General features: G+C 41.9%; 3 protein-coding genes across 6 annotated transcripts in view; 2 read left to right on the plus strand and 1 right to left on the minus strand.

Annotated features, from left to right (window-relative positions):
• The first annotated feature begins 537 nt into the window (after positions 1–537).
• LOC148330097 (polyunsaturated fatty acid 5-lipoxygenase-like) lies at positions 538–9,283 on the plus strand. The gene is made up of 14 exons (XM_088304022.1): positions 538–762; positions 2,464–2,662; positions 2,733–2,814; positions 2,891–3,013; positions 3,806–3,912; positions 3,989–4,161; positions 4,229–4,375; positions 5,167–5,370; positions 5,436–5,522; positions 6,327–6,505; positions 6,865–6,986; positions 7,122–7,222; positions 8,129–8,299; positions 8,976–9,283. The coding sequence occupies exons 1-14, from the start codon at positions 613–615 to the stop codon at positions 9,153–9,155; spliced, it is 2,025 nt and encodes a 674-aa protein (XP_088160148.1). The 5' UTR covers positions 538–612; the 3' UTR covers positions 9,156–9,283.
• Positions 9,284–10,014: 731 nt separating this feature from the next.
• On the plus strand, positions 10,015–18,818 carry LOC148330098 (polyunsaturated fatty acid 5-lipoxygenase-like). 2 transcript variants are annotated; one of them, XM_088304021.1, is made up of 14 exons: positions 10,019–10,501; positions 11,686–11,884; positions 11,956–12,037; positions 12,113–12,235; positions 12,363–12,469; positions 12,550–12,722; positions 12,964–13,110; positions 13,177–13,380; positions 13,446–13,532; positions 14,140–14,318; positions 14,401–14,522; positions 14,609–14,709; positions 15,549–15,719; positions 15,792–18,818. In XM_088304021.1, exons 1-14 carry the CDS (start codon positions 10,340–10,342, stop codon positions 15,969–15,971), a joined length of 2,037 nt encoding a protein of 678 aa, XP_088160147.1. In that variant the 5' UTR covers positions 10,019–10,339; the 3' UTR covers positions 15,972–18,818. The 2 variants fall into 2 exon arrangements, with proteins under 2 accessions (XP_088160146.1, XP_088160147.1); XM_088304020.1 differs by having other exon boundaries at positions 10,015–10,501; positions 11,956–12,235.
• The window catches only part of marchf8 (membrane-associated ring finger (C3HC4) 8), a 58,841-nt gene continuing 49,254 nt past the window's right edge, over positions 16,721–26,307 (minus strand). For 2 of the 3 annotated variants that reach the window (XM_088304023.1, XM_088304026.1), the window contains 4 exons: positions 23,347–23,527; positions 22,278–22,413; positions 21,677–21,691; positions 16,721–20,816 (listed from right to left, as the gene is read on the minus strand). In XM_088304023.1, the coding sequence (XP_088160149.1) occupies positions 20,512–20,816; positions 21,677–21,691; positions 22,278–22,413; positions 23,347–23,527 (637 nt within the window). In that variant the 3' untranslated portion in view covers positions 16,721–20,511. The remainder of the gene's footprint in view (positions 20,817–21,676; positions 21,692–22,277; positions 22,414–23,346; positions 23,528–26,307) is intronic. The other variant, XM_088304025.1, reaches the window with a different exon arrangement.

Here is a 26,307-nt window from a genome sequence, read left to right on the forward strand (position 1 = left end):
CATATGATATTCTCTTTGTCTGTTTGGCTTCTGTATTTAAAAAAAAAATCAGGACATTATATTAAATGTCACCCTGATTAATGCCATCCAAAACTGTCTGTCTTCTTGCTTGAGGTCTTTGTAACATGTGCGCCTCATGGTTGACACCCGTGCTATATCACATTTTTTTAAGCCCCCGGGTTGGTTTAATGAGGGTTCACTGTATACGGGAATAATTCTGGTCAAGCCCGAAATGCAAAAGGGGATCACTGTACTGTGACATTTGCATTAAGTATACTACCCGACATTGTCCAGTGTCACGTCCAAATTTGACTAGTAAATTAGACCTCACATATTAGGCTTGAATTAAACCCGCCTACTTTCCTGTTTTGCTTTGTAAAAGCAAAATCATATCTGCAGGTGAACGACGTGGGGAGCGCCTCTGTAGTTCCAGTCGCGCACCGCCCACCTCTGCCTTACAAAAAGTTACACATTCTTGTGGTATTTGTGTAAGAGAAGTGAGGACATCTGAAAAAAAAGTGAGAAGTGCACTTGATGACTAAGCCTGAAGTGGATGGGCAACGGAATTGATCATTTTAATCCAAGATTGTGTTTTTGGGAGGTTTTCCATCAATGCCGTCGTACACAGTGACCATCACCACAGGGAGCCAGTGGTTTGCCGGGACGGATGATTACATCTACATCACGTTGGTGGGCACTGACGGATGCAGTGAGAGGACTCTGCTGGACAAGCCTCTGTACAATGATTTTGAGAGGGGAGCGGTAAGTGACTACACACACTCACAGACGGCCGAGAAAATTCTACATCTGATCTACATTTGACGTAAGCATAGACGTCCATTATTCACCCATCCATCATGGTTCGAATGTTAAAAGAGGAAGCTAGAATGGAAGAGGCAGTGATGACATTGTAACTGGCCTATTGCACACCTTTTCCAACTAACTGTGTTGTTTATCGAGTCTACCCGGCAAAAACAACACAACTGGCCCGGGAATTAAGTATGGTCATGAAATAATCGGAACCAAAATATGGTCATTGTCTTACAGCAGGTGATCTCTGAATTTGGATGAGTAAAGTGTGATTCAAAAGCAAGATGATTGGGAAATTGAGTTTGGTAAGAGTGGGGGGAGGGGGGGGGGTGAATGACCCACAATGGAAAGAAAATTTAATCAAGATACAATTGGAGGTGGAGCTTGGACCTGAGCATGGATCATCGTAGAAAATTTTAACATGTAAGAAAAAATTGGACCGAACGAGGAAGGCGTTGAACACGTTCGATGGAGTGAACTAGACCACAGATCATGGCAGAAACTTTCATTTGGGGCCATCCAGGCTGAACGCGGCAGTAGCAAAGTAAGGAGACGAGTAAAGTATGGACCAAAGTGGACATGATGAGGACCTTGGTATTTTTGGTGCACCAAGAGAAAGGTGGCAGGAAATCGAATGTGGATCAGGTTAGGAGGGCTTTTGGAGAATGAGGTCTAATAAAGTCAAGATAGGACCGAGAAAGCACCAAGTGGGTCTTGGTACAAGAACTACGCTAAGTGTGGCACAACACGACCAAGGTAGGAGGAATTTTTACTGCCTGACGACCACATCAGTTCTTGACACTCCTCAAATAAGCTTCTTTAACAATAGATGCTTTGTTTCCCTCATTCACAGTCCATCCATTAACTCGATGAGTCAGAAACGGTTCCGGTCCTCATCCAAGCGGCCAAGATATGATGTCTACAAAGTCAATACGGAAAGCGTTCTTAAGTAAACCAAGAACAATCGAAAGTCAACCTACACATCTCCATACCATTCATGCTCTTTTAACAAGAAGTATTTTTGGGTAAGACGAGACTGCTCAGGCGACACGGTCAAGACGGGTTAGGACGATGGCCTCACAGTACGGAGCTGCAGGGTTCGATTCCTGTGTGGAGTTTGCATGTTCTCCCCGTGCCTGCGTAGGTTTTTTCCTCCGGGTACTCCGGTTTCCTCCCACATTCTAAAAACATGAGTGTGAGCGTGGAAGGTTATTCGTCTTTGTGTCCCCTGCGATTGGCTGGCAACCCGTTCAGGGTGTCCCCCGCCTACTGCCCGAAGCCAGCTGGGATACGCTCCAGTATGCTCGCAACCTTCACGAGGAAAAGCGTCTCAGATAATGGATGGATGGAAGAGATTTCTTCGCCAAAAATTATGTAGTCCCAGAACGACGTTCGCAAAAATTGCAAACCCCCAGACCGTAGCTGACCAAATATTTGTCTGTTCTTTCTTTGGCCAACCAGACGCGCGGCCTCTTTTGAACGACGTAACCAGGCATTCAGAATGTCTCCACCTGAAGCCACAGTCACGCTAACACTCTTTAACCGCTTGAGATTGTCAATTCCTGAAAGCATCATCCTCTTGTCTTGTAAAAGATTTATCTTAGAGTCGTGATGTTTTATTTTTCCACCCCACACGAATTGATCTACTCTCAGGTGGATTCCTACCTGGTGAGGGTAGACGAGGACCTGGGTGAGCTTGTGTTGGTCAAGCTGGAGAAGCGGAAGTACTGGGTGCAAGACGACTGGTACTGCAGTTACATCTCAGTGAAGACTCCAAGCGGAGACAACGTGGAGTTCCCGTGCTACCGCTGGCTGGTGGATGACAAGGAAGTGGTGCTGCGGGATGGGCGAGGTAGAGTCGCAAAGGTTAGGTAACCTCGCTCGTTTCTTTCAATCGCGTAGCATCTCTTGTGGTTTGTTAGCTCACCTGCCCCAGGATGAGAAGACCAGCCTGGTCAAGCAGCACAGAAAGAACGAGCTGGAAATGAGACGGAAAGCCTACAGGTGCGTTTTATGTGACTGTGAAGTCAGTTGCTGAGCGCGAGGATCAGTATTGAACAGAATTTCTTGAACCTCGTAGATGGATGGAGTGGCAGCCCGGCTTTCCTATGAGCATTGACGCAAAAAGGCATCAGGACTTGCCCCGGGATATCCAGTTTGACAGTGAGAAGGGAGTGGATTTCGTACTCAACTACAGCAAAGCGTTTGTATTGCTTCAACTTTGTAAATCTGGACCAGATAATATCAGGAACCTTATCCGAAAAGTGTGATTGTAGTTACTGTATTTTCCGGACTATAAATTTTTCCTCGATTTTGAACCATGCGGCTAATACAACGGTGCGGCATTTCTGTGGATTTTTCTTTCACCACTAGGTATAGTTCAGAAAATACACTAAATCATTTTTTTCCTCTTGGGTCTGTTCTGTTTTAATTATTAAAGTTGTTGCCGTGTGAAAAGTCACTGTTTTAACAATCGGTTTTTGTACCTTTATGTCAGGCCCGGGGGGGCCACATGCCATTAAACGTTTTAATCCGGCCCGCCGAACTTGAAAAAAATTAAATGAATAAACCTTGTTTTATTTTCTAAATACTGTGGTTTTTCAAAGACATATATATTGTTGTAATACTTTTGTTCATTTTCATTTCAAATTAAATGTATTTTTTTTCTCCGATGAGGTGAGGTTACCAAAACACTCCATCTATCTGCTCCTGGTCCGGCCCCTCTGTCAAATTTTAGAACCCATTGTGGCCCGCCAATCAAAAAGTTTGCCCACCCCTGCTTTATGTGCATTCACAGTACAAAATCGTTCTGTTCATGCAGTAAACAACTAATTTTTTTCTACATAGAAAACAACGGCTTATAGCCTGGTGTGTCTTGTGTATCATTTATTTTCCCCAAAACGTAGTTGGTGCGGCTTATATACAAGTGCGCCTTATATTCCGGAAAATATGGTGCCGTGCGTGCCTGCAAGTGACGTTAAAAATACATTTCCAGAATCGAGAACCTGTTCGTGAACCACTTCATGCACATGTTCCAGACGTCCTGGAGCGACTTTGCTGATTTTGAGAAGATCTTTTTGAGAATCAAAAACACAATCTCAGGTCAGCCTCAGATTTGTCTTTCAACTGTTCCTATTTGTCTCTTTCACACGTTATTATAATTTTTTTAACACTTCAGAGTACGTGATGAATCACTGGAAAGAGGATTTCATGTTCGGCTACCAATTCCTGAACGGCTGCAATCCTGTCGTCATCCAAAAGATCAACAAACTTCCCGACAAGTTTCCCGTCACCAATGACATGGTTTCCGTTAGCCTGGAGAGACAATTGACTCTGGAAGAGGAAGTCAAGGTAGAATAACAATCACTCTGCTGATGATTTAGGTTGGTGACCGATCATATGAACGTTGCGCTTCCAGGCTGGGAACATCTACGTGGTGGACTACGAAGTGTTGAATGACATCAGACCAAATTGTACGGATCCGTGCACCCTGCAGTACTTGGCCGCTCCCATCTGTCTTCTGTACAAGAACACAGACAACAAGATCCTGCCGATAGCCATACAAGTACGGTGATATTAAACATGAGTGAGTCTCAGGCCACTTTCACAATTCTTTGCTTTGCATGATTGAGGCACAAGCTTTTCTTGACAGATGCTCTGCCTGTCCAAAAACAATTCCTGTTTTTATACTATCTTCAGATCTAATATCATTAGACTCCAGGGTCTAAACTGGATTCAACTCGTAAGTGTGCCAAAGAGTGCCTTAAATAAGGAAGGCGACCTAGCTCAAGTCACCTAATAACAGCGGGGAACACATTTTTTTTTTTTATTGAGTTACGTCTGACGGCCATTCTTAACTAATTATTGGGTGAGAAATTTAAAACTGATCTCGCTTTTCTCTATCACATCAGGTTTTTGAGTTATAGGATCAGTTTACTTCAGAATTGTCAAATGTGTATGTACGTTAATAAAACAATAAAATGGAATAGTTACAAACTTTGAAAACTAAAATTAGCATTTAACAAAGTAGAATTTACAACTTTATGGTTACAAAGTTAAGAGAAAAGCCAGCGCGAATACTACTGATCCTTATTATGCGAGCTTCGATATCGCTATTGCTGGCCTATTGAGAGCCGCACACACCTCTCACTGCATTGTCTCAATTGGGACTGCACCAACAAGACCAGTTCAATCGTAATCGCGTTTCATTTGTACAATTTTACTACAGCTAACCGGTGGAACTTTGCATTTCAATGGGCTTCAATTTTACGCAAATCTTCGCTGTTCGCGGTCCCGATCCCCTGCGAATCGCTCAGTCCACTGACAGACAACGTTTCACCTCTGCTCATCTCCCAGTTAGCTCAGACTCCAGGCAAGGACAACCCCATCTTCCTGCCGACAGACAGTCAGTACGACTGGCTCCTGGCAAAGATCTGGGTGCGCTCGGCCGACTTCCAGCACCACCAGACGGTCACACATCTGCTCAGGACACATCTGATCTCAGAGATGTTTGCCGTGGCCATGTTCAGGCAGCTGCCCGCGGTCCACCCCGTCTTTAAGGTTCGATCCTCACCACTGCATTTATCTGGAAGCTCAGAGGCGACTAACCAGCGACTCCTCCACAGCTCCTCATTCCACACGTCCGTTTCACCATCGCCATCAACACCAAGGCCAGAGAGCAGCTCATTTGTGAGTGTGGTATCTTTGACAAGGTGAGGCGAGTGTGTGGAGCATCTTCACTGAAAACTTGTTTTGGGATTGCGGGAGGAAAGTGCTGGCCGGGAACTCACTCGGGTATAAACATGATTTTTTTTTTTTTTTTAGAAGATTCTACTTGTTTTTTCCACTCGCTACTTTTATGTTTGTCTATAAATTGCTGGCGCAGTTTATTTGTTTTGGTCTGTCAGAGACCCTTCAGTTTCAACAATCCAATATAATTACCAGCGTTTAAGTTTGTTTCAGCAATCAAATGGAGCCGGTCGGTCACATGACCGCACACGAAGTCTCCGCGGAACCACACAGAAGCAAAGTTTTTAAAGTGACTCATTTTCGTGATGCATTTCAGCCTACAAGAAAAACATTCCGATTTTCGATGTAATCGGTTTTGTGAGCCGATTGTGCTTTTTTACGAGTGTAAAGAAGAAAATTAATATGATCATTTCTTGTGACTGATTTTGCTGTTTTATTAATATGGGATGTAAGCCTTTTGGATAATGGATAGATGATATTGTTGGGTAGTTAGAATAATTCTAAAGTAACAGTTCACATACTTGAGTAATAGTGACTATGGCGCGTTGTGACTTGTGTACGTAATTGGGTCACGTCATTTCCTGAAAAGAAGATAAATTATTGACGTTGCACTTTCCTAAAATAAAAGACTGAGCTACACCACTGCTGGTTGCTTGGAAGTTTGACATGTCGATTCTCAGCCGCGTAAACAATGAGAACGAACGGAATGAACCCACAGAACATTTTTTTGTTTTTTGTGTGTGTTGTTGATTCCTCTGGCGGACAAGGCGAACGCCACAGGTGGAGGTGGTCACATGCAACTGGTTCAAAAGGCCACGAAAGCCTTGACCTTCAGGTCTCTCTGCTTCCCCGACATGATCAAATGTCGTGGAGTGGACAGCAAGCAGGAGCTGCCCACCTACTTCTACAGAGACGACGGCTACAAGGTGTGGGAGGCCACCAAGAGGTGAGGACTGGACTAAATGACGGCAGAAAAATGCTGATGTCATCGCGGACCAGCGCTCACTGAAGGCCCTGGACAGATTAGGTTGACATGTTAACACATTGGAGCGCAACTCTAATTGGACTCATCTGCTGTTGTCAGAGGGTGTGCACACTTTTGCAACTACATCCCAATTATTCATCTAACTCACTCAGAAATATTTCTGTATTGAGTCGTACAGGTTCTAAGTGACGTTAATGGTGGAAAGGTTTTTGAAATGATCCAAATCTTGTTTTTAAATCACAAAAATGTGGCATTTCAACAGGGGTGTGTAGACTTTCTATACCCGCTATATTTGGGTTCCATCCTTTTGTCTTTTGCAGCTTTGTATCCGACGTGGTCACGATTTACTACAGCAGCAACGAGAGGGTGCAGAGGGATGAGGAAATCCAGGCTTTTGTTAGAGACGTGCGCACCTTCGGCATGCAGGACTTGGATACATGTGGTGGGTAAACCGAAATGGAAAGTCAAACGTGCGCGACGCGAACTAACGAGCTCAGATGTTTGGAAACGAGCCGTCCTGCATTTGGTCACAGCGTCCGAATGTGTTGCGCAAGCTGACGTGGCCAATTCTTTGCAGAGTTCCCGAAGGCGCTCAACTCTCGCGAGGAGCTGATCGAGTACTTGACCGTCATTGTGTTCACTGCGTCGGCTCAACACGCAGCCGTCAACTTTGGACAAGTACGTACAACGTACATCCAATGTGCACCTGTCAACGGTTTTAGTTCAGTTTTGGCGAAAGTCTTTTCACAACAAGCACGCATTTAATTAGCACATGTGCAGTCCAAACTAGTTCATTTAGGGCTATTTTCTTTGATCGTGAAATTATTATTTTTATAAGTTAACCAAAGTTTGAATGAGACAAATGGAAATATGTAATCTTATACATTTTTTACATTAATTATTATAATAACGATTTTAATTTAGGTTTAGAGTCTTTTACAACATTGTTAACATGAAATTTAGGACAGTTAAACACATTTCTATTGCTTGATGGAAGCTTTATTGGCTGTTAAATTACAAGTGATTTATAACATTTTAAATCTTTTTTTTTTCAAAATTAGGTTTAAAACCTCGATACTATTATTTTTTTTTAGTATTGTCCAAATGTAATTGTCAATTAGTGTTTAAATAATGAAAATGTATTTTTTGAAGAAGCCATACTGAATTTAAAAATAGGATTTTAATAAGCATATTATTAGTTTTAACACAAAAATAAATATTTGTGAAAATTTTTAGCTATTTAAATATTAATATTCAAAATACTTTGAACCAAAATAAACTAAACTGATTGGACAATTGAACGACAATTTATATAAAAAATCAGCAACAAAGATTGGTAATAGAAATTCATTCGTACCGTAATTAGTGTTTCAATTAATCTGTAGGCCTACTTAAGAATTTTTTTTAAAGGGACTATTGGGTTAAAAATCTAACATTGTCCTCATTAATAGTAATAATTATACTAATACTTAAATAATATTCCATCCAGTGCTAGTGCCAAACTACTGGAGCAAATACATTTTAGTATCTTTTCCAGCGTGTGCTCAGATGAACCAAATGTCAACCTTTTGTGACCGCATAAAGTACGACTGGTGTTCTTGGATTCCCAACGCGCCGTCCACCATGCGGAAGCCTCCGCCGACGCAGAAAGGTTTGGCCGACGTCTCTCTGATCATCGACAGCCTCCCGGACCGAGGACGCTCCAGCTGGCACCTGGGAGCCGTCTGGGCCCTCAGCCAGTACCAGGAAAATGAGGTGTGTTTAAATCACGTACAGTAAATACCATCTAGGAGACCTTCATATGCTTCATTTAATATTCTTGCAAGAATGAACACAACCAAACAGCGAAAAGGGGGGGAATGGGGGGGGGGCTCCCCGCGAGCCATCGGAGACACATATGAACTTGTTCTTCTGTGTGTGTGCCTGTGAGTGTGAGATTACTGCATACAGGAATCAAGAATGTGTCAAATGATTAGACAGCAAAAGAATTTTGGTCACATAACTTTCTGGGATATATCAGAGGCATTTACGCCGTTGCTAAAGACAGATAAGCAAAGTCGAGACCTTCGTTTCGCTTCTTATCTTCCTTCCACACTTACACTTTGCATGTTATTATGAAGCAATATATTTCATTTCAAGGCAATAACATTTTATATCGAAATTTATTGCAATCTATTAATACAATTGCTCTAATTTGAAACTTCGTGTACATCCAGTGGCGGGCCACACACGCACTACTCTTGAAAGGTCTGTCTTAAAAATGGCCTCGCAAGTGATCTACAAACAAATCTACAATTTTCCCTCCTTCGGCCATTGTGGGTTAAAAAAAGCAAGAATATATTTTAGATTTTCAAACGGTCGCCAGGTAAGAATGTCTGGCCTGGCCCTGCCCGAATCACAAAATTCCTGCATGTCTTCTGCTGTCCTTTAGCTCTACTTGGGAATGTACCCCGATGAGCACTTCACAGAGAAGCAAGTGAAAGTGGCGATGGAGAAATTCAGGAAGAGCCTGGCAGAGATCAGCAGCGCCATCAAGACGAGGAACCAGGGAAAGAAACTGCCTTACTACAACATGTCCCCCGATAAAATACCCAACAGTGTCGCTGTTTGAGGGACGTGCTTGTCTTTATTGTGTCCAAACCTTTCCTTATTTTCAGAAATTACAGACAATAAAAAGACAAATTTACCTTTAAACAAGCTTTGGGCTTATTCACGTTGGCAGGGCGGCCAGTGATTCTCAAAGTGTGGAATTTGAATTTGATACACATCGTTGTTATATGTATCGAGCTAAGATTTTTATTAGATATGCGGACGAACCGAGGTTTGAGAGAGAACAGACGAGAGTAAAAATAGCACAGATAGGAACAGGACTGGATTGGATGTATAGGTGGACTGTGAAGTGCAACACACTGTGAAGAAGAGACAAGTAGCAAATATGACAGGATGGAACAGGACAGAACAGGACTGTATCTCTATGTGGTCTGGGAAGGCAATATTCCACCCTATGTGGAAGGCATGCTAGGATGGAGAAGGACGAGACTGGACTAGCCAGGTCTGGACAGGGCTGAACGAGACAGGACAGGAGCGGACAGGACAGGACTGCATTTTATCTAGATTTGGTCTGGGAAAGCAGTACTACGCTCTGTGTGGAAGGGATACAACAAGTAGCAATTATTATAGGATGGGGCAGGATGAGACAGGACTGGCCGGGACTGAATAGGATAGAACAGGATTTGATATAAACGAGGACAGGGAAAGCAGTTCTACACTTTAGATCGAATAGCAAATAAAGAAGGTTGGGAGAAGACAGACAAGAATTAAACCGATAACTATCTGCGTCGGATAAAATCACATTACAGTGTGCGAGGAAGAGCAGCAACAATAGCACACAGGACAGGATGGGACAGAATGTCCAAGGACATGTTGGGACGGGGATGCAAAGGACTGAACAAACGGACAGGATTGCTCTGGAGATTTCTCTCAATGTTGTCTGGGAAGGCAGTGCTACACCCTGTGAAGCAGGGACTCGACTTGGAGCAAATGGGACAGGACAGGACAGGATAGGACAGGACTGTTGCTTTTGTGACAATTTTGTTAGGTGTTGTGCCAAGAGGTATAAACGACACGCCTTGGTTCATGCTAATAGTTAAAGAAAGTTTTAAATGATCAAGTTTCTTCCGGTGCTGACTGGAGTTAAGGAGGGACTGGGGAGGAGACTACAGTAGAAGTGGTGCAAAACCCCTCATCTGCTCTCTTGAAATTTCACACTTTTTCTTTTGAGCTTTTCCATCCAGCATGACAGCAATGCCGCACACATATGTGGTAAGCGTAGCCACGGGAACTCAAGGCAGGTCGGGGACCAATAACTACATCTCCGTAACACTGGTGGGCACTGAGGGGTGCAGCCAGAGGACTCGGCTGGACAAACCTCACCACGATGACTTTGAGAGAGGCTCTGTAAGTAACATTTTCATACACATGATTCATCACTTTCATATTGGAGGCGATGTTTCCAAAATACTTTTTTATGAGTATTAACCGGGATGACCAAAAGCCTGCAAGTGTCATGTTACATTGCAAAATCTTGCCTGGAGGAGGTATGCACACAGAATCACATGACCAACTTGCTCTTCATCTCTGGCAACGCACAAGAAAGACAAGAAAACAACTCAACGTATACTTTCCATGACAAGAAAGATTCGAATTCCTCATGAGATGTCAGCATTTAAACAATATTCTGGTTCATATGTCAGACATCATTGTCTTGAGAGGGAAAATCATCTTACAGAAAGGACTGAAGAAAATTAGGGCATGTCAGAAACCGTGAACTCAACTGAAGTGTCAGTACATTTTTTTTTTAAGTCCAACGCACAAAGTGACAGACTAACGCACTGTTTTTACTTCAGCTCTCGATGGCATTGTGCTCATTTAGTACGTCATCTTATCGCTCTGAGAACAAAGAGTCTCTCTGACCTTATGTAACAGGACTCTAAATCTACTCCCTTAGGGAAGGACCTCAAAGTCGTGTTGAAGAGGATTTCTTTCCCAGATCAGTATGGAAAGACATTTTTTTCTTGTGCACACTTTTGGTTTTCAACATGCAAGACACATGAAAAAAAAAATAACTTTTGCAAATTATTTTACTACTCAGAGAGTCTCTTTGCTCCTCTCACTGTCTGTGAGTGTCGGCGTTAATGAGCATCCAGTTAGCTAGCTTGTTCGTGGCGGCTAGCTTCTCACGTTCCGGTTCAAACAAGAAGACAGTAGTACCGTCTCTGACCACTGGGAAACTTTGCTAGCTTGAAAAACATGAGCTAACACAAACTGAAAAATGATTCAATGCTGGGAAAAAAAAAATTAAATAATGACAATGATAATACTCGTGTGTTGCTATTGCATGGTAGAGGTTAAGAAATGTTCCAAATCAGCGGAAAATTCTGATATGGCGTTCATTTTCAACGGCCAATTGACTCGTCAATTCGATACACCATCAATTCATGCACAGCGCTGGCAATTAAGACTTGAGGGTGAAAACATTTGCGCCTGCTTTCAGTGAGGCGCGACGCAGAGCTAGCCCCGCTGACTAAGACATCGTTAGCTCTTGAAAAGGCAGAACTGATGACACGCACCTTTGCTCGCAGGTGGATTCCTACCCGATAAAGGTGCAGGAGAACCTGGGTGAGCTTGTGTTGGTGAAACTGGCCAAGAAAAAATACTTGGCACTGGACGACTGGTACTGCAGGTATGTCTCCGTGAGGACTCCAGGCGGAGACAAGGTGGAGTTCCCGTGCTACCGCTGGCTGGGGGATGACAAGGAAGTGGTGCTGCGGGATGGACGAGGTCGAGTCACAAACTTCAAGGTGAGGCACAATCAGTTCATTCCATCACATAACATCTCTTTGGTTCGTTAGCTCACCTGCCTCAGGATGATAAGACGACCCTGGTCAAGCAGCACCGACAAAACGAGCTGGAAACGAGACGGAAAGCCTACAGGTATACTTCAGCCGAATGTCAACTCTCACATTTTGAGATCACGTCATGCTCGCTATCAGAATTCTTGTACCTTAGGTGGATGAAGTGGCAGCCCGGCTTTCCGATGAGCATCGACGCAAAAAGACATCAGGACTTGCCCCGGGACATCCAGTTTGACAGTGAGAAAGGAGGGGATTTCGTACTGAATTACAGGAAAGCGTATGTATCGCCTCTAATAGCCTGGACCTCGAATATCCTCTACTCACCCCTCGTGCAGCCGCCAGAGCTGCATGTAGTTCTTTCAGTTGAAGTGCAGCACAAACCTTTTGGCAACATGACTTTCCAGAATCCAGAATCTGTTCATGAACCACTTCATGCACATGTTCCAGTCTTCCTGGAATGACATTGCCCATTTTAAGAAGATCTTTTTGAGCATCAAAAATACAAACTCAGGTCAGCCTCGAATTGAGTTGATTATTTCACGCCTTAATTGCCTGAAATGTCATATTTCACTTGAACTATTTACTCTTCAGAGTATGTGATGCAACACTGGAAAGAGGATTTCATTTTCGGCTACCAGTTCCTGAACGGCTGCAATCCTGTCCTGGTCCAAAAGATTTCCAAACTTCCCGACAAGTTTCCCGTAACCAATGAGATGGTTGCTGTCAACCTGGAGCGAGAGTTGACTCTTGAACAGGAAGTAGAGGTAGCAATTTGTTGATATCATTCAAACCTGCACAGAAGACTTAATTGATGCACCATGCACCTCTCCCACTGCCAAGGTGTCCCCCAAGGTTCAGTTCTTTGCCCCTTTCCTGTCACCTTCTGTCAGATATTTCTGTCATGGTCTCAGCTACCACTACTTTGTTGACACAAATTTCGAACAGGATTATGATCCACCAATCAACCAATGAACTGCTTAAAAGAGGTTTCTATCATTGCTCTAGGCAGGTAACATCTACATGGTGGACTATGAAGTGTTGGATGGCGTCAAAGCAAACAATACAGACCCGAGGACCCCGCAATACATGACAGCTCCCATCTGTCTTCTGTACAAGAACACACAGAACGTGATCCTGCCGATAGCCATACAGGTAGGGTGCTATAGGTTATAAGTCTTACGCAACTTTTAAAAATGCGATTCTCACGTTGCCTTGCAGTTGGGTCAGACTCCAGGTGAGGACAATCCAATCTTCCTGCCCACAGACAGTGAACACGACTGGCTTCTGGCAAAGATGTGGGTGCGCTCGACCGACTTCCAGCACCACCAGACGGTCACACACCTACTCGGGACACATCTGATCTCAGAGATGTTTGCTATCGCCATGTTCAGGCAGCTCCCTGCAGTCCACCCCGTTTTTAAGGTGAAGTCACGCTCATTAGATTGAATGAAGGACTGAAAACGAGTAACTGATATGCTTCTTCACAGCTCCTCATTCCACACATCCGTTTCACCATCGCTATTAACACCAAAGCCAGAGAACAGCTCATCTGTGAACGTGGTCTCTTTGATAAGGTACGTTTTTTTGAGGTGGAAAGCGCTGTTAGCCAAAAGGTAAAGTAACTCCTGGTGAGAATTCAGTGAGAGCGGGCTAATACAAGTTCTGGTTTTTAATTCGTGAGGGCATCCTTAGTCCCTGAAAATTGGGGTATAGGCTTGGCCCCTGAGGCTTGGAAGACTCAGAACAGGCACAGGGTCTGAATATTTGGGGGCAGACCACATCTTGCGAATTCCTGGAACAGAAAGAGGCACTTGAGGATAAACCTTGTGCACTTCTAGACTTGGGGCAGGAGCTCCAAGACTGAAAATATGAGGGCATACCAAGACTCCGCGAGAAAGGTCTTGGCTTCTGAAAAGATTTAGATTCTGGGGAATTCTTGAATCTAAAAACCGAGACGCTTCCTGAACACTCAGAGACAAGGTCGAGCTCGGTCTCAACCTCTGAAGACTCGGACAGATGAAAGCCTGTGGATTGTAGGACCAATGAAAAGATTGAGACTGAGTACTCAGAAACAGGTTCAAGTTTAAGAAAATGAGGAGAGTGAGGACTCAGTCGTTTGAACAGACAACACAATATCTAAAAAATTCAGTGTCCATTTTTTGTCCCTTTGCGCATGTCAAGGCAAATGCTACAGGTGGAGGTGGTTATGTGCAACTGATTCAGAAGACCATGAAGACCCTGACCTTCAGGTCCATCTGCTTCCCGCATATGATCAAGGATCATGGTATGGACAGCAAGCAGGATGTGCCCAACTACTTCTACAGAGACGACGGCTACAAAGTGTGGAAGGCCATCAAGAGGTGAAGACAGTTTTGAGAAACAAATATTGCACTCACGGACTTATTAGGTTCACCATATTTGACTTGGATCTTTTTCTTTTAGCTTTGTGTCTGATGTGATCAGAATTTACTACAGCAGCGATGAGAAGGTGCAGGGGGACGAAGAAATCCAGGCCTTTGTTCAAGATGTGTGCGACTACGGTATGAAAGACTTCAATCACTGCGGTGAGTTATCCCTAAACGTACGTACGTCTGATAGATCGCATACAAGAGCTCCTTTAACTTCTATCCAACGACAAATTTCTTTGCAGGCTTCCCCAGGTCACTTGAATCCTGCGAGGAACTGATTGAATACCTGACCATCATCGTGTTCACTGCTTCAGCGCAACACGCCGCCGTCAACTTTGGACAAGTACGCTACAGATTAGAGACATACAGACAGACCACCATGTGCAACTATTAAAATTTTTTTTTGACTTGTAAAAATATTAGGGCCTGACAGAAATGTCTTTTTACCGATGCACTTTTCCCAGAAAATTCAGATTACCAATGAATCGCCCGATTATTAAAAGATTATATATTCTGAATAAAACATTTTTTGGCCCCTTTACACTTTTTTCAAATATAGACAGAACATTTGACTGTTCAACTGAAATGGAAGAACACCAATTATGCACACTAAACATGAATATATACTTACTGACGCTGTCATCTTTTTGGGGCTATGAGAGGATGGAGAAAAATGGGATTTAAATTATAGAGTAACCTTCTCAGCCGCACTGAAAATCAAAAGACTCAAATTGAGTTAGCAAATGGATACATTTTGGCCAACAATGAGACTGAGCATAAACACAAAATCTTATCAGCACAAACACACATATTACAGATGTGTCTAAATGGGAATATACGAGGATGGAGAAGGTTACAATTCACACAAAATAACGTTCAGTCTGGTTTTTTGAGAAAGTATCAACAAAACTACAATTATTTTTGAAAGACCCAATATCAACCAATATAATTGGCCTGTTTTATTCCCCGAAATTTTCTCCCCCTCAATTCCAGCGTTTTCTGGATTTTGACTGAGCTATGACGCAAAAAGGCATAAAACGTAGAAATACGTCTTTGGGAGGCGGGGACTACATTTTTGAAAACGTATATGCATGTCTTATGGATTGAATGAGTTAAGAGCAAAAATACTTTTGACATTTCACTTGACTAGTTTCAGTGTAAACATTCTCTTCCCTTGCAAAGTATGACTGGTATTCCTGGATTCCCAACGCTCCCTCCACCATGCGGAAGCCCCCTCCCGATCGGAAGGGTTTGGCAAATATAACCCTGATTATGGACAGCCTACCGGATCGAGGACGGTCCAGTTGGCACCTGGGTGCGGTTTGGGCCCTCAGCCAGTACCAGAAGAACGAGGTATGTGTCCTTTTCCAAGTCAGCGCGTAAGAAACCGGCTTCCAGTGGTGCGCTCTCCTTTCTCTTTTACAGCTCTACTTGGGAATGTACCCGGACGAGCACTTCCTGGAGAAGCCGGTGAAAGATTGCATGGAGAAGTTCAGGAAGAATCTGGCGGAGATCAGCAGCGGCATCCAGATGAGGAACCAAGGACAGAAAGTGCCCTACTACAACATGTGCCCGAACAAGATACCCAACAGTGTGGCCGTTTAAACACGCCGTGGAATCTTCAAAGTTCATTTGAAACGTTTGTTCCTAATAAGGAAATCGTAAAGTAACTGTCGTAACATTTCGAAACAAGTACAAATTAAAAAAATATTCATTAATGAAATGAAATTAAAACACAAAACAAAAATTAAACCAAAGTACACTTTACTTCTATAAAACGAGCTAAAATCCGAAAATGCACATTTTTGTTTTGTCAATCATGCACACGACAAATACTCTAGATATTAAGAGAAAAAAAACTGAAACTAATACTAATATTAGATAAAGAAATCAAGAAATTATCATGATTTATAAACCAAGTAGGTTTCTGAGGTCCACAAACTCGAGTCAATTAGCGGAGCCCAAAGTTGAAAGCAAACATGGTGCATCAGCAGTTAGGCTGCATGGAAACATAAATATCAATAATAAATTTTAGTTTATATAATTTTTTCTCTACTTTGCATATGTCTTAAAGTCTTCTGCTTTTTTAAATGACAATTCATTTTTAGAATAGATTTCCTAGGACAGAGATCTCAGCTGACTGGGAGAGACAGACAAACACAGAGCAAGTTTAACCACACTTATTGTAAACTGGGGCTCATATTAAAGGCACATTTGCATTCTGGTTCATGTGTAGACGCTTAAATCTTTCTTTGGATACTCTGGCTTCCTAACTAACATGTTGATTGGGTTTATTGAAGATAAAATGTCCATTAATGCTCATCAATGTCAAAATCAACATCAAAAAAGCAAACTTTAAAAGCATGTCAACTTTTATTTGGTTGTTCGTTTTAAATTCTACACACTTTGTTCAAACATGGGAACAGAAAAAACATCAAGAGTTTTAGTTTAAAAAGAGGACTTACTTTTTTTTGTCTTGTTTTCACGTTGCTTTTACACTATTATTCCAAAGTGACGTTCAGACAAAATTGTGGAATGATATAGATGGAGGTGGGTTGGGGGGGAGACAGTCATCATATATGTTCAAGTCCAGTCAGTAGTAAACAATTTTCGTGCACTCCCCCCACTCCCTCGCCCAGACATGACGAGTCGAAGCAGCAAAGTACATGTAAAAACAAATTTCAACTTTATGTGCCATGTCTCACTGAACGGGACCATAAAAAGGGAATGTTTACATCTAAAGTTCAAGACTTAGCGAGGAGCCAGCTCCAATTAAAAAAAAAAAAAAACATTCTACAGCCTCGCATCCACTTTAAGCATAAACACACATTAAATAATCAATGTAGATACAGCATGTTAAAACACATTTTAATAAGGAATTCTTTAATAAAAATGCGATTTGGACTGAAAAAGGCGATCGGGAAGGAGGGGTGAAAAGTTCAGAAAATGACTTGGAAAAAGGGACGGTTAACAAGCAAAAAGAATTGGGGAAAATAAATACAACACAAACAAAGGAATAATTTTATACTCAGTGGACAAAAAAAACACATTTAGCAACTCTAGATGAGATCAACAACATAAAAAGGTAATTGCACTTTTTTCCGCCCATCATTTTTTAATCATCTCATTGCACCGAGCCGTTGAGGAAGAAATCAATCTTCGTCCAACTGAATTGAAAAAAAAAAAAAAAGAAAAAAAATCCTTTTGCTAGTTAATTAAAACAAAGCCACCATGAGACATGGCCATAAATACAAACAAAAATGTTGCTTTCATTTATTGCTGCGGAGCCGTCATTTATTACCAAATGTGTTGTTGCACCATTGCGCTTTTCAGGCAGTGGCGAGTATCAAAAAAGACCCTTGAAAAATATGACTTTTGTGTGTGTGGAATGGTTATGAAGGTCGACGTTTACACATCCACGCACACGCCCAGACACACAAAACCAAGAGTTGCCTTGAGAAATCAACTTCTGCTCCGCCAGCCTCCCGCCACCTGAGGGCACTATGGCGAGTCCAGCGCCCAGACGACGCAGTTTTCAAGGGTGACTTATTTGAAGAAGGAATTTTTTTTTTCTTGGCAGAAAAATTACCCAAATTTGATTTTTCCTGGCAACAAACATCTTGTTTTTCTTTCATCTATATTTTCTTCACCAAAATACAAATGGCATGGAAGCAGATACTGTAAATCACCTTTTTTTGTTTTTTGGGCGACCAACGAGAGTCAAACTGAGCTGGCCGATATCAGTGCTTTTAAAATGTTTGGGGGGAGAGGTGAAGCTAATTTGATTGATTTTTGCCAATCCTTCAACATACAAGGCATGAAAAAGTGATGAAATTCACATATTCCACCCACCCAAAAAATTGAGGAAAAAAACTTCAGATTTTTGTCAATGTTGTTTTGAAAACATGAACACATTACAGCATAAAAAGCAGATATTGGCATTCGAGCATCCGCCTATCTTTAGAAATATTAAATCTGGAGGGAGAAAAACAGCTGATTTGTGTCACTTTTTCTTTGCTGTAAAGTTAAAATACTGAAGGACAAATTAGTTTTCTTCATTCTATTTTTCTTGATTACTCGTCGCGGAATTTTGTTCTGCCAAATCAGAATCGGCTTAAAAAAAATAAAATAAAAAAATACTCATTTGCCAGACCGTACCTGAAATTAATGGCCAGCAGATGTTGCAGAAGTGGATTTCTCCAGGAAAGGATTTTACAGTACCGGAATATGGCAACATGTTCACGTGAGAGTCCAAATGTATTTTCCTGAGGCGGTTTTTACAGGTTGTGGCCCAGAGGGACAAATTTAGACAAAGCCGAATGCTGTAAAAGCAGCCATTGGATGATGCACAACGCTCACGTCAAGTGAGCCACATTTCATTTAATGCTCGCACGCGCACTCCTGAATTCAAACATACAAAGTTGTCACAGTCAGCTCAAAGACATAGAAAAAGATCTAAAAATTATAGATTTTTTTTCTTTTTAGGTTTTGCGTTTACAAAAGGAAAAAAAAAGTGTACATTCTCTTCAGAAAGTTTGGATGTTTTTTTTCTCCCCGAAGGAAAAAAGGAATTCACATCCTGGTTAAAAGTGTTCTTCAGTTATCAGCTTTTTGTGTCCGCGTCCGCCAAGAGGAAAACCTCCCCCACAAAAAAAGTGCTTGACGTGTCGTTGACTGGATCCAACGCCAGGGTGGACCCCCGACATCACAGATCCACGGCACGTTTGGTCCGTGACGCTCAGCAACTCCCAAAAACTCAACCCCGCGTGTGTGTATGTGTTCTTGTTATTCTATCTTACTATGGCACCAAACCTGACATTGTGTGAACTTTGCGTCTGAAATTTACATGGCTGAGCTCCTTTTGCTGTATTAGACTATGTGTGTGTGTGTGCTCTGGTTTTTCTATCTTTGTGTGGTACCACTCGTCAGACAGTGTGTTCTTGTCTTCCTACGCTATGTGGCACCAGACTTGACATTGTGGGGACATTTTGTCTAAAATCTTTCAAGGTTAAGCTATTTTTTCTGTATCAGACCATTTTCGTGTGGCACCAAATTGCATGGATCAGCTTCTTTCATGTTATTCTATATAGACTAAGAGTCTGTATTCTGTTTTTGTATTATCATGACATTATTATTGTTCATACGTTGACATTATCTTGCGGATATTTTTCTTGAGGGGATACTTCACCACAAGCAACTGCTATGATGCACTCCTTTTACAATAATACACTGTTGTGTACTACTTTTTCATCACAGTTGGTGTTCTAGTTTTTCTGTGGTATTGACTTAAGTGTGCAAGTTTATAGAGGAGACACTTTGACACGCTTGCCTCCCCCCCCCAAAAATATGCCTCGGAAAAGCCAATATTATCTTTCACAGTATTAGATTGAGTGTGTGTGTTCTTGTCTTTCCCATTTTAGTGTGGAATAAAACATGACTTTAAAATTACTGTGTAGACATTTGTCTTTGCAGGGACATTTTGCCAAAATAAATGCCATGATAATCTTTCACGCTATTAAATTATTTGTGGGTTTCTGTTTTTTCTATGTTAACGCGACAAAAGAGTTGATATTTTTAACTACGGCGTGGATATTTTTCTTTGTGGGGAAATTTTGGCCGAAAATGGGATGATGATCTTGATTACACTTTTATTTGTGTGTGTTTCTATCTTATTGTGGCGGTCGAGTTGATACTGATTTATGGTGGATTACTTTTTTATTTGGGGGAGGTTTTGACAGCAAATTGTCAAGAAAATCTCCTTTTACGACATTACGCTATGTGCATTCTTCTCTTTAACTGCGTGTGTGTGTGTGTATACATTCTTGTCTTGTGTGACAGCTGACCATTATGTAGACACTTTGTGGAGATATTAAAAAATAAAGTAAAATAAATGCCACGATCTCCTTTAACTAGTGTGCGTGTGTCTTCTTGTTTTTCTATCTTCATGTGGCACCAAACTTAACTGTGAACATTTTGACTAAAATGTTCAGATAAACTCGTCACTCAATTTAAAGACTGTGTGTGTGGCCTGGTTAAGTTCCCTAAAACCAGCATCCTGACAGGACTGACAAGACTCGGCTCCATCGTCCTCCTCGGTGTAACAATTATAGGTCATCAATTGAGTTCTCTGTTCGATACCTGCATGTCACACGTGGAGCACCTCCATACTGCAGTCCTCCGTCTCCGTATAGTGCGATGAGTTTGTGTCAGAATGGGCGGGGGCCAGTGTGTCCTTATGGTCCACGCTGGGCTCCAAGAGCGGCGGCTTCTCCAGAGCCAGTTTTTTACACGAGTCCGGCCGGTTCTGCACGTAGATGACTCGGTTGTAGGCCTTGAGTCTCCTCCAAAGGTGGACGTAGACTTTGCACTGCACGTACATGAACACCAGGCCACCCGTGAAGCCGATAGCCACCACCACCAGCTTAGTCCAGAAGGGCCACTCTATAATGCCTAAGGGACAGCAGGGACAAGGGGCATACGTCAAGAAAGATGGAGCAACCGAGCATTGTGAGTGTGTTTCCGTGAGTGTGTGAATGGGAATCAATACAGGAAGGAGAGTAACTGCTTGGCTATGTCACTTTTAGATTTATTTTATAAGCAAGATAAAGCTATGAAATAGATTGTATTGTCAAATACAGGCCAGACTAGTGTCCGACTGTGTATGGTGCTAATCTTCGCCACTAGAGGGAGACTTTTCTATCCTACTACAACTAACAAATCACACTTTGCATGTAAAATAAATGAACTAAAATGATAGTTTTACATTATACATGCTGCTTATCCTCCATACTCAACTACAATTACATTTAATTTTGAGGAAAAACAATATTGTATAAGCAAAGACATTTCAAACAAGTCATATTTAACGTAAAAATAGAGCTAAATAAAAGCTAAAAGAAAATACAAACATTGCATACACAAACATAAAATACATTCATACTAAACCAATCATTTGGGAATATAAAAAAATATAATAAAAATGCATACTCTACCTAATATGTAAATATCCTTATATTCGAGATAATATAAATGAACGTGCAAAAATAATCCAAATTAAACTAATTCCTCACTACACATTATTACGAAAAGTTTGAAAACCTTTGTACTAAAAAATTAAATACAACGGAACTGTCAATGAACCCCCAGAGGGCACCTTTGTTCCACAATTGGAAAATCACAGCTTTAATGAATCTTCATGTATTTCTTTTTTGGGAGTTCTAAATTTCAGATTCTACTGTTAAAGGGTCACTGAGTGAAAACACACGAGACTGATGGGTGTGGAAATGATTTGAAAAATTTAAAATCTTTACCTGGAATACTCCGGGCTGCATGAGTAAAGAGAATATAACAATATATTTATGTATTAAAAAACGTTGCCTAACAGAGTGCATTAAAAAAAAAAAAAAACAACCATAACGTCTGGCTGGTTTAGCACGACAGCAGCCTTGCAAGTGAATCATCAGGTTGGACTAAATGTACCCACCCAGCTTGTGAGTCCATCTGTGCGCTGCTCAATATGGATGAGGTATGAGAAGCCACAATTCATAAGAATTCAAAATGCTCCAGCAGAAGAAAAATCTGAATCATCCCAATAATGTGTGATTATTACCGTGCCAAACTCGCAAAAGGGGCAAAGCAGGAGAATGACGGTGGGCTCACTATTTGGCAAGCAGTAGACTCCAGCATTGGTTCTCAAACTTTTGACAACCAAGTAGTATTGAAAAATGTTGGAGCGCACAAAGTAGCACCAGCGTGACAAGATAAAATAACGCTGATAAACATTCAATATACGTTTTCCCAATTAAAATGGGGAGCATCGGAGAAACCGTGGGGAGAACCCCCTCCAATAGAGACAAAATTCCATTTTTTTTTTAATCAAATACTGTGATAACAGGTATCAAAAGTGCTAACCTTGTTTGATTTCGTCCGCCGTCCTATCGATGAGCACGTAGAGCGACCACACCACGCACGTGATGGCGATGACATGGAAGGTGACCGAGCACATGATATTACGCCGCTCGCTTGTCGTCATCTGAAGCTTCTCCCACTGTGGGAATTAAACATAAAAAAAATTAAACAGAGCAACATTTAGCCAGTTCGGGATGCAGAACAGCCCTATTTTACATTTTTAAGCGGGTCAGGATACCGCTACAGGAGGCTCAGCTCCTCTCTTGGATTCTCACTACGACAGTAATACAGTTTTAGTTATTCTTCATGGAGGATAAAGAATATATGCCTGTGAGCATTTTTATATGGCGTGTCATCAAATATGGCAGCAAAATTTGTGTTTCCGAACACCGCCACATTGATGCTAATTATTAGCCCGCGTGGCTATGAAGTTTCTTATTGTATGTTAGCATTTAGCTAACAGACTATGGAGGTTGCTTCTTAGTGTCAGGCTGCTACGGTTTTTGGCATATAAATTTGTAAATCTGACTGCCAGTGCCCTCTAGCCAAAAACGCCACCACACGTTGACGCTGTTAAGCGCATAAAAGTAGCGAAGGCTCGGAATCTGCTCGCTGTGAAAGGTATTAGCATACTTGAAGTTAGGTGACGACAGTAGCATGTGTTTTTTTTTTCTCCAGTACTGGCAGCTTGCTACCAGCAAAAGTGACTGGAAGCAGCTTTGCCAGAAATTAAAGTCATGTTTATTCAAACAGTTAAAAAAAGTGCACGCAGAGCAAATATTATTGGGGCGTTTACGGGATTTGTTTTTTTTTCCTGGAGCTGCCCGGGGCGTGATATTAAATTTTTAGAAGTGATCCAGAGCCAGTGCAACATGAGGCTTGTTTTCAAAACATAACACATGGAGATGTCAACTACATCGAGTGAGTGCTACGCCATAGTATCACAAAAAATTGGGATTCAACAAACCAGCATGAAATGAATTTGGCAGAATTAAGTGTCAATAAAACTTCATTACCCAACATTTAAATCATAAGATGCCGATGAGCTTCCGGGGGAGTTGTTGTGACATACCTTGCGCAGGGGCTTGAGCTTGGTCTCCATGATGAACTCGTACTTGCAGAGCTCGCAGCAGCGCGTGTCCGAGCTCTTGATCCACTGCTGCAGACACGACTGGTGCACGAAGCGCAGGCTGCCCGTGCAGTGGCACGGCGTGATCAGAGGGCTCTCGTCGTCGCCTTCGCAGTGGCAGATCCTGAAGCGGAACATGAACATACGGGGATGGACCACCAGACACATCCAACATACTGTGGTGGAATTTAACATTCCCTGATTTTTCTTTTAGTTTACTCACTTTCAAAGAAATTTACTGTCCAATTCTTGTACTTTTTGATTATAGTCATAAAATCTTTTATAAAAATGCATTAAACAATATAAAACAGACTTATCCGGGTCATGGCACCAATTGAAAAATTCTACTTAACTTCTACCGGTCCTTCTCTTTAATGCTCGCAATATTATATGAACAGTAACTACCAGAAGACTGTTATCGTGGCAGTTGAACTATTTAACGGATTGTCCGAAAGACGGAAACATGGCGGCGGAGCCCTTTTCTGCCAGATGTGGAAGAAGGTCTAATCTGTCCAACACGATCCTTATTTTTATAATGCCTTTGCCGTGTGTGTTTGGGATCATCCAATGTGTGACTAATTGACCTTCTATAGTTGTGCTCATGAGTGGACGTAGCCTGGCAGAATTTGATTCTTGAAAGTAAACAAGAGATCAGGCAAAAACAAAAAAAACACAATTACACAATCCAGCCTGCGACATCTTAGAATAATCATTCAGGAACACAGTATTGCAATAAAGAAACTAATGAGGTGGTCCAGGCTTGAATAATTGGACCTAAAAAAAAAATCGTCAATATTTCATCTTTTTGCCTTGAATCTAGATATCTGCTAGTCACGGAGCAAGGAAATGATCCAATATCTAGTATCTATCTTTTAGCTAGTTCGTTAAAAATTTGTTTAAAAAAAACCCAACTAACTGCTCCATTTGCTTTATTTAAATATCAATCCAGCTGTCCATCGCAAATCTGGAAAATTGGTTCTTTCGTTAGCAAGCAACATATCAAATTTATCAGTCCATCTTTTAGCTAGCTAACTGAGTAATAGGCGAATACAACACTGCATGCTAATGGCGACACAAAGCTAGTAGGGGCAAAGGCGTCATTGGGTTGCAAGAAAACCCAAAGAAGAAAAATTTGGGCACATTGTGCTACATTCTGTTGCAATCTATCCATCCACCCTGAGTATAAATATTTGATGTCTGCAAGAGTGTGGTGAGGAGGTGCTGAGAATGTGGAGGCTGCAGCTATTTTCAATCTGTACATCTGGCTTTTTAAGTCACTATGAGTTTGGATAACGAGCCAACAGTACACGCTAAACTCTCTATTACCTGCCGACCTGACGGTGAAAGAAGCTTCGCGAAAGAGCATTGTACGCGAATCACCTGCTGTGAGCTCATGTTTCCAAGCCACCTGACAGGAAGCTGCCATTATGCGCCGCTGTTGGTTTGGGTGTGGGTGTGCGCGCGCGCGTGTGTGTGTGTGTGCCGAGACTACAAAACCAATTTGACGCCTTTAATCCACCGCGCCATCGTCTCGGCTTCCTCTGTCTCGTGTTTGTCCATGAAGAGCACAGCTGAGACTAACGTATAAAACTGGCCCAGCGTGGACGTAAACACTCCCATCGGCACGTGAGACGCCACTTTGCTAAATCCACTCAACCTCAGCCAGGTAAAAACAGCAGAAAACCCGAGGGGCTCGACTAATGCAGCTGGAAGACGATACATTAGGGACACCGGCGGAGTCTAATGAGCCAATAAAAGAACTACTGCTGCAACACAATGTCCAGTTTTCATAGACTCTGCCATCAAGGTATTCATATAAATCATTCAAGTTTGTATTAGAGGAACCCCCGTTAATCGCAGTGGAAACGTGACTCTCTTTACCCATATTTGAGGAATTACGGTAATGTTCACTTTTCTCATGATAATCTCCGGTCAGATAATGTCAGTCTGCATAAAAAAGGAATTTAAACTCACTTTTTGAGGGCAGTGTTATTTGTATGGAACACAATGTTCATGTTCTAAAAAAAATAGGAGGTATTATAAATAATATAAAACCGTATTCAACTCATTTGTTTTCGTTCTGAATAATATTTTGACGGCTGATGAGCGCTAAAGTTCACAAGGATGACGCCACAAAACACAGAAGGGGATAATGAAATGGTACTGAAGTAAAAACGAGGTTCCCTCGGTTTACAACGGCAACACAATTTTGTACGCAAGTCGGAACGAGTTGTAATCTGTTTAAGTTAATGCAGGTTAAGGTTCACGTCATTATTACAGTACATATTTGCTTGAAAAACACTTCAAGGCCATTCATATGAAGTACTAAAGTCACTAGCATGGGGGAACACGATTAAAACCCCGCCCCCAAAAAAAGGTAAAAAAAATAACCCTAATTCGGTCAAAAAGCGATCGACCCAATTCTTGGGCTTTTTGGGTTGTTAATGACCAAAAAGTTGGGTTAAATAAATAACCTACCCCCCCCCCAAAAAAAAAAAAAAAAACGGGTTATTCATTTGTATAAAACCCAACAACCTAGGTACATTTGTTGGGTGATTTGAAGTTGGGTCGGTCTCCCAAAATTGTATTCTTTTGTGGGTTATTCATTTAACCCAACTTTTTGGTTTCAACAATTATCCCAGGCGAGGTTCCTTTCAGACCCAAATTTGGGTTATTTTTTGCCTCATCTTTGAAAGAGTGCATCGGTACCGCCATAAACCGTTGAGGACCCCTGGAAAGGATATGCTGGGTAAACACAAATTAGGACTAATGAGTGAGTGCGTGTGTGTGGGGGTGTGTGTGCGTGTGTGTGTGCGTGTGTACTAAGGCCTCTACTGGGCGTGTGCCCACAGGAAGCGTCTACTACTCCACTTGCATCACTGGGGGTGGCGTTGGCACTACCAC

The sequence above is a fragment of the Idiotropiscis lumnitzeri genome, chromosome 9 (genome assembly GCF_059441095.1).
Source record: "Idiotropiscis lumnitzeri isolate Australia: NSW breed Sydney's pygmy pipehorse chromosome 9, RoL_Ilum_1.0, whole genome shotgun sequence".
Taxonomy (NCBI): Eukaryota; Metazoa; Chordata; class Actinopteri; order Syngnathiformes; family Syngnathidae; genus Idiotropiscis; species Idiotropiscis lumnitzeri.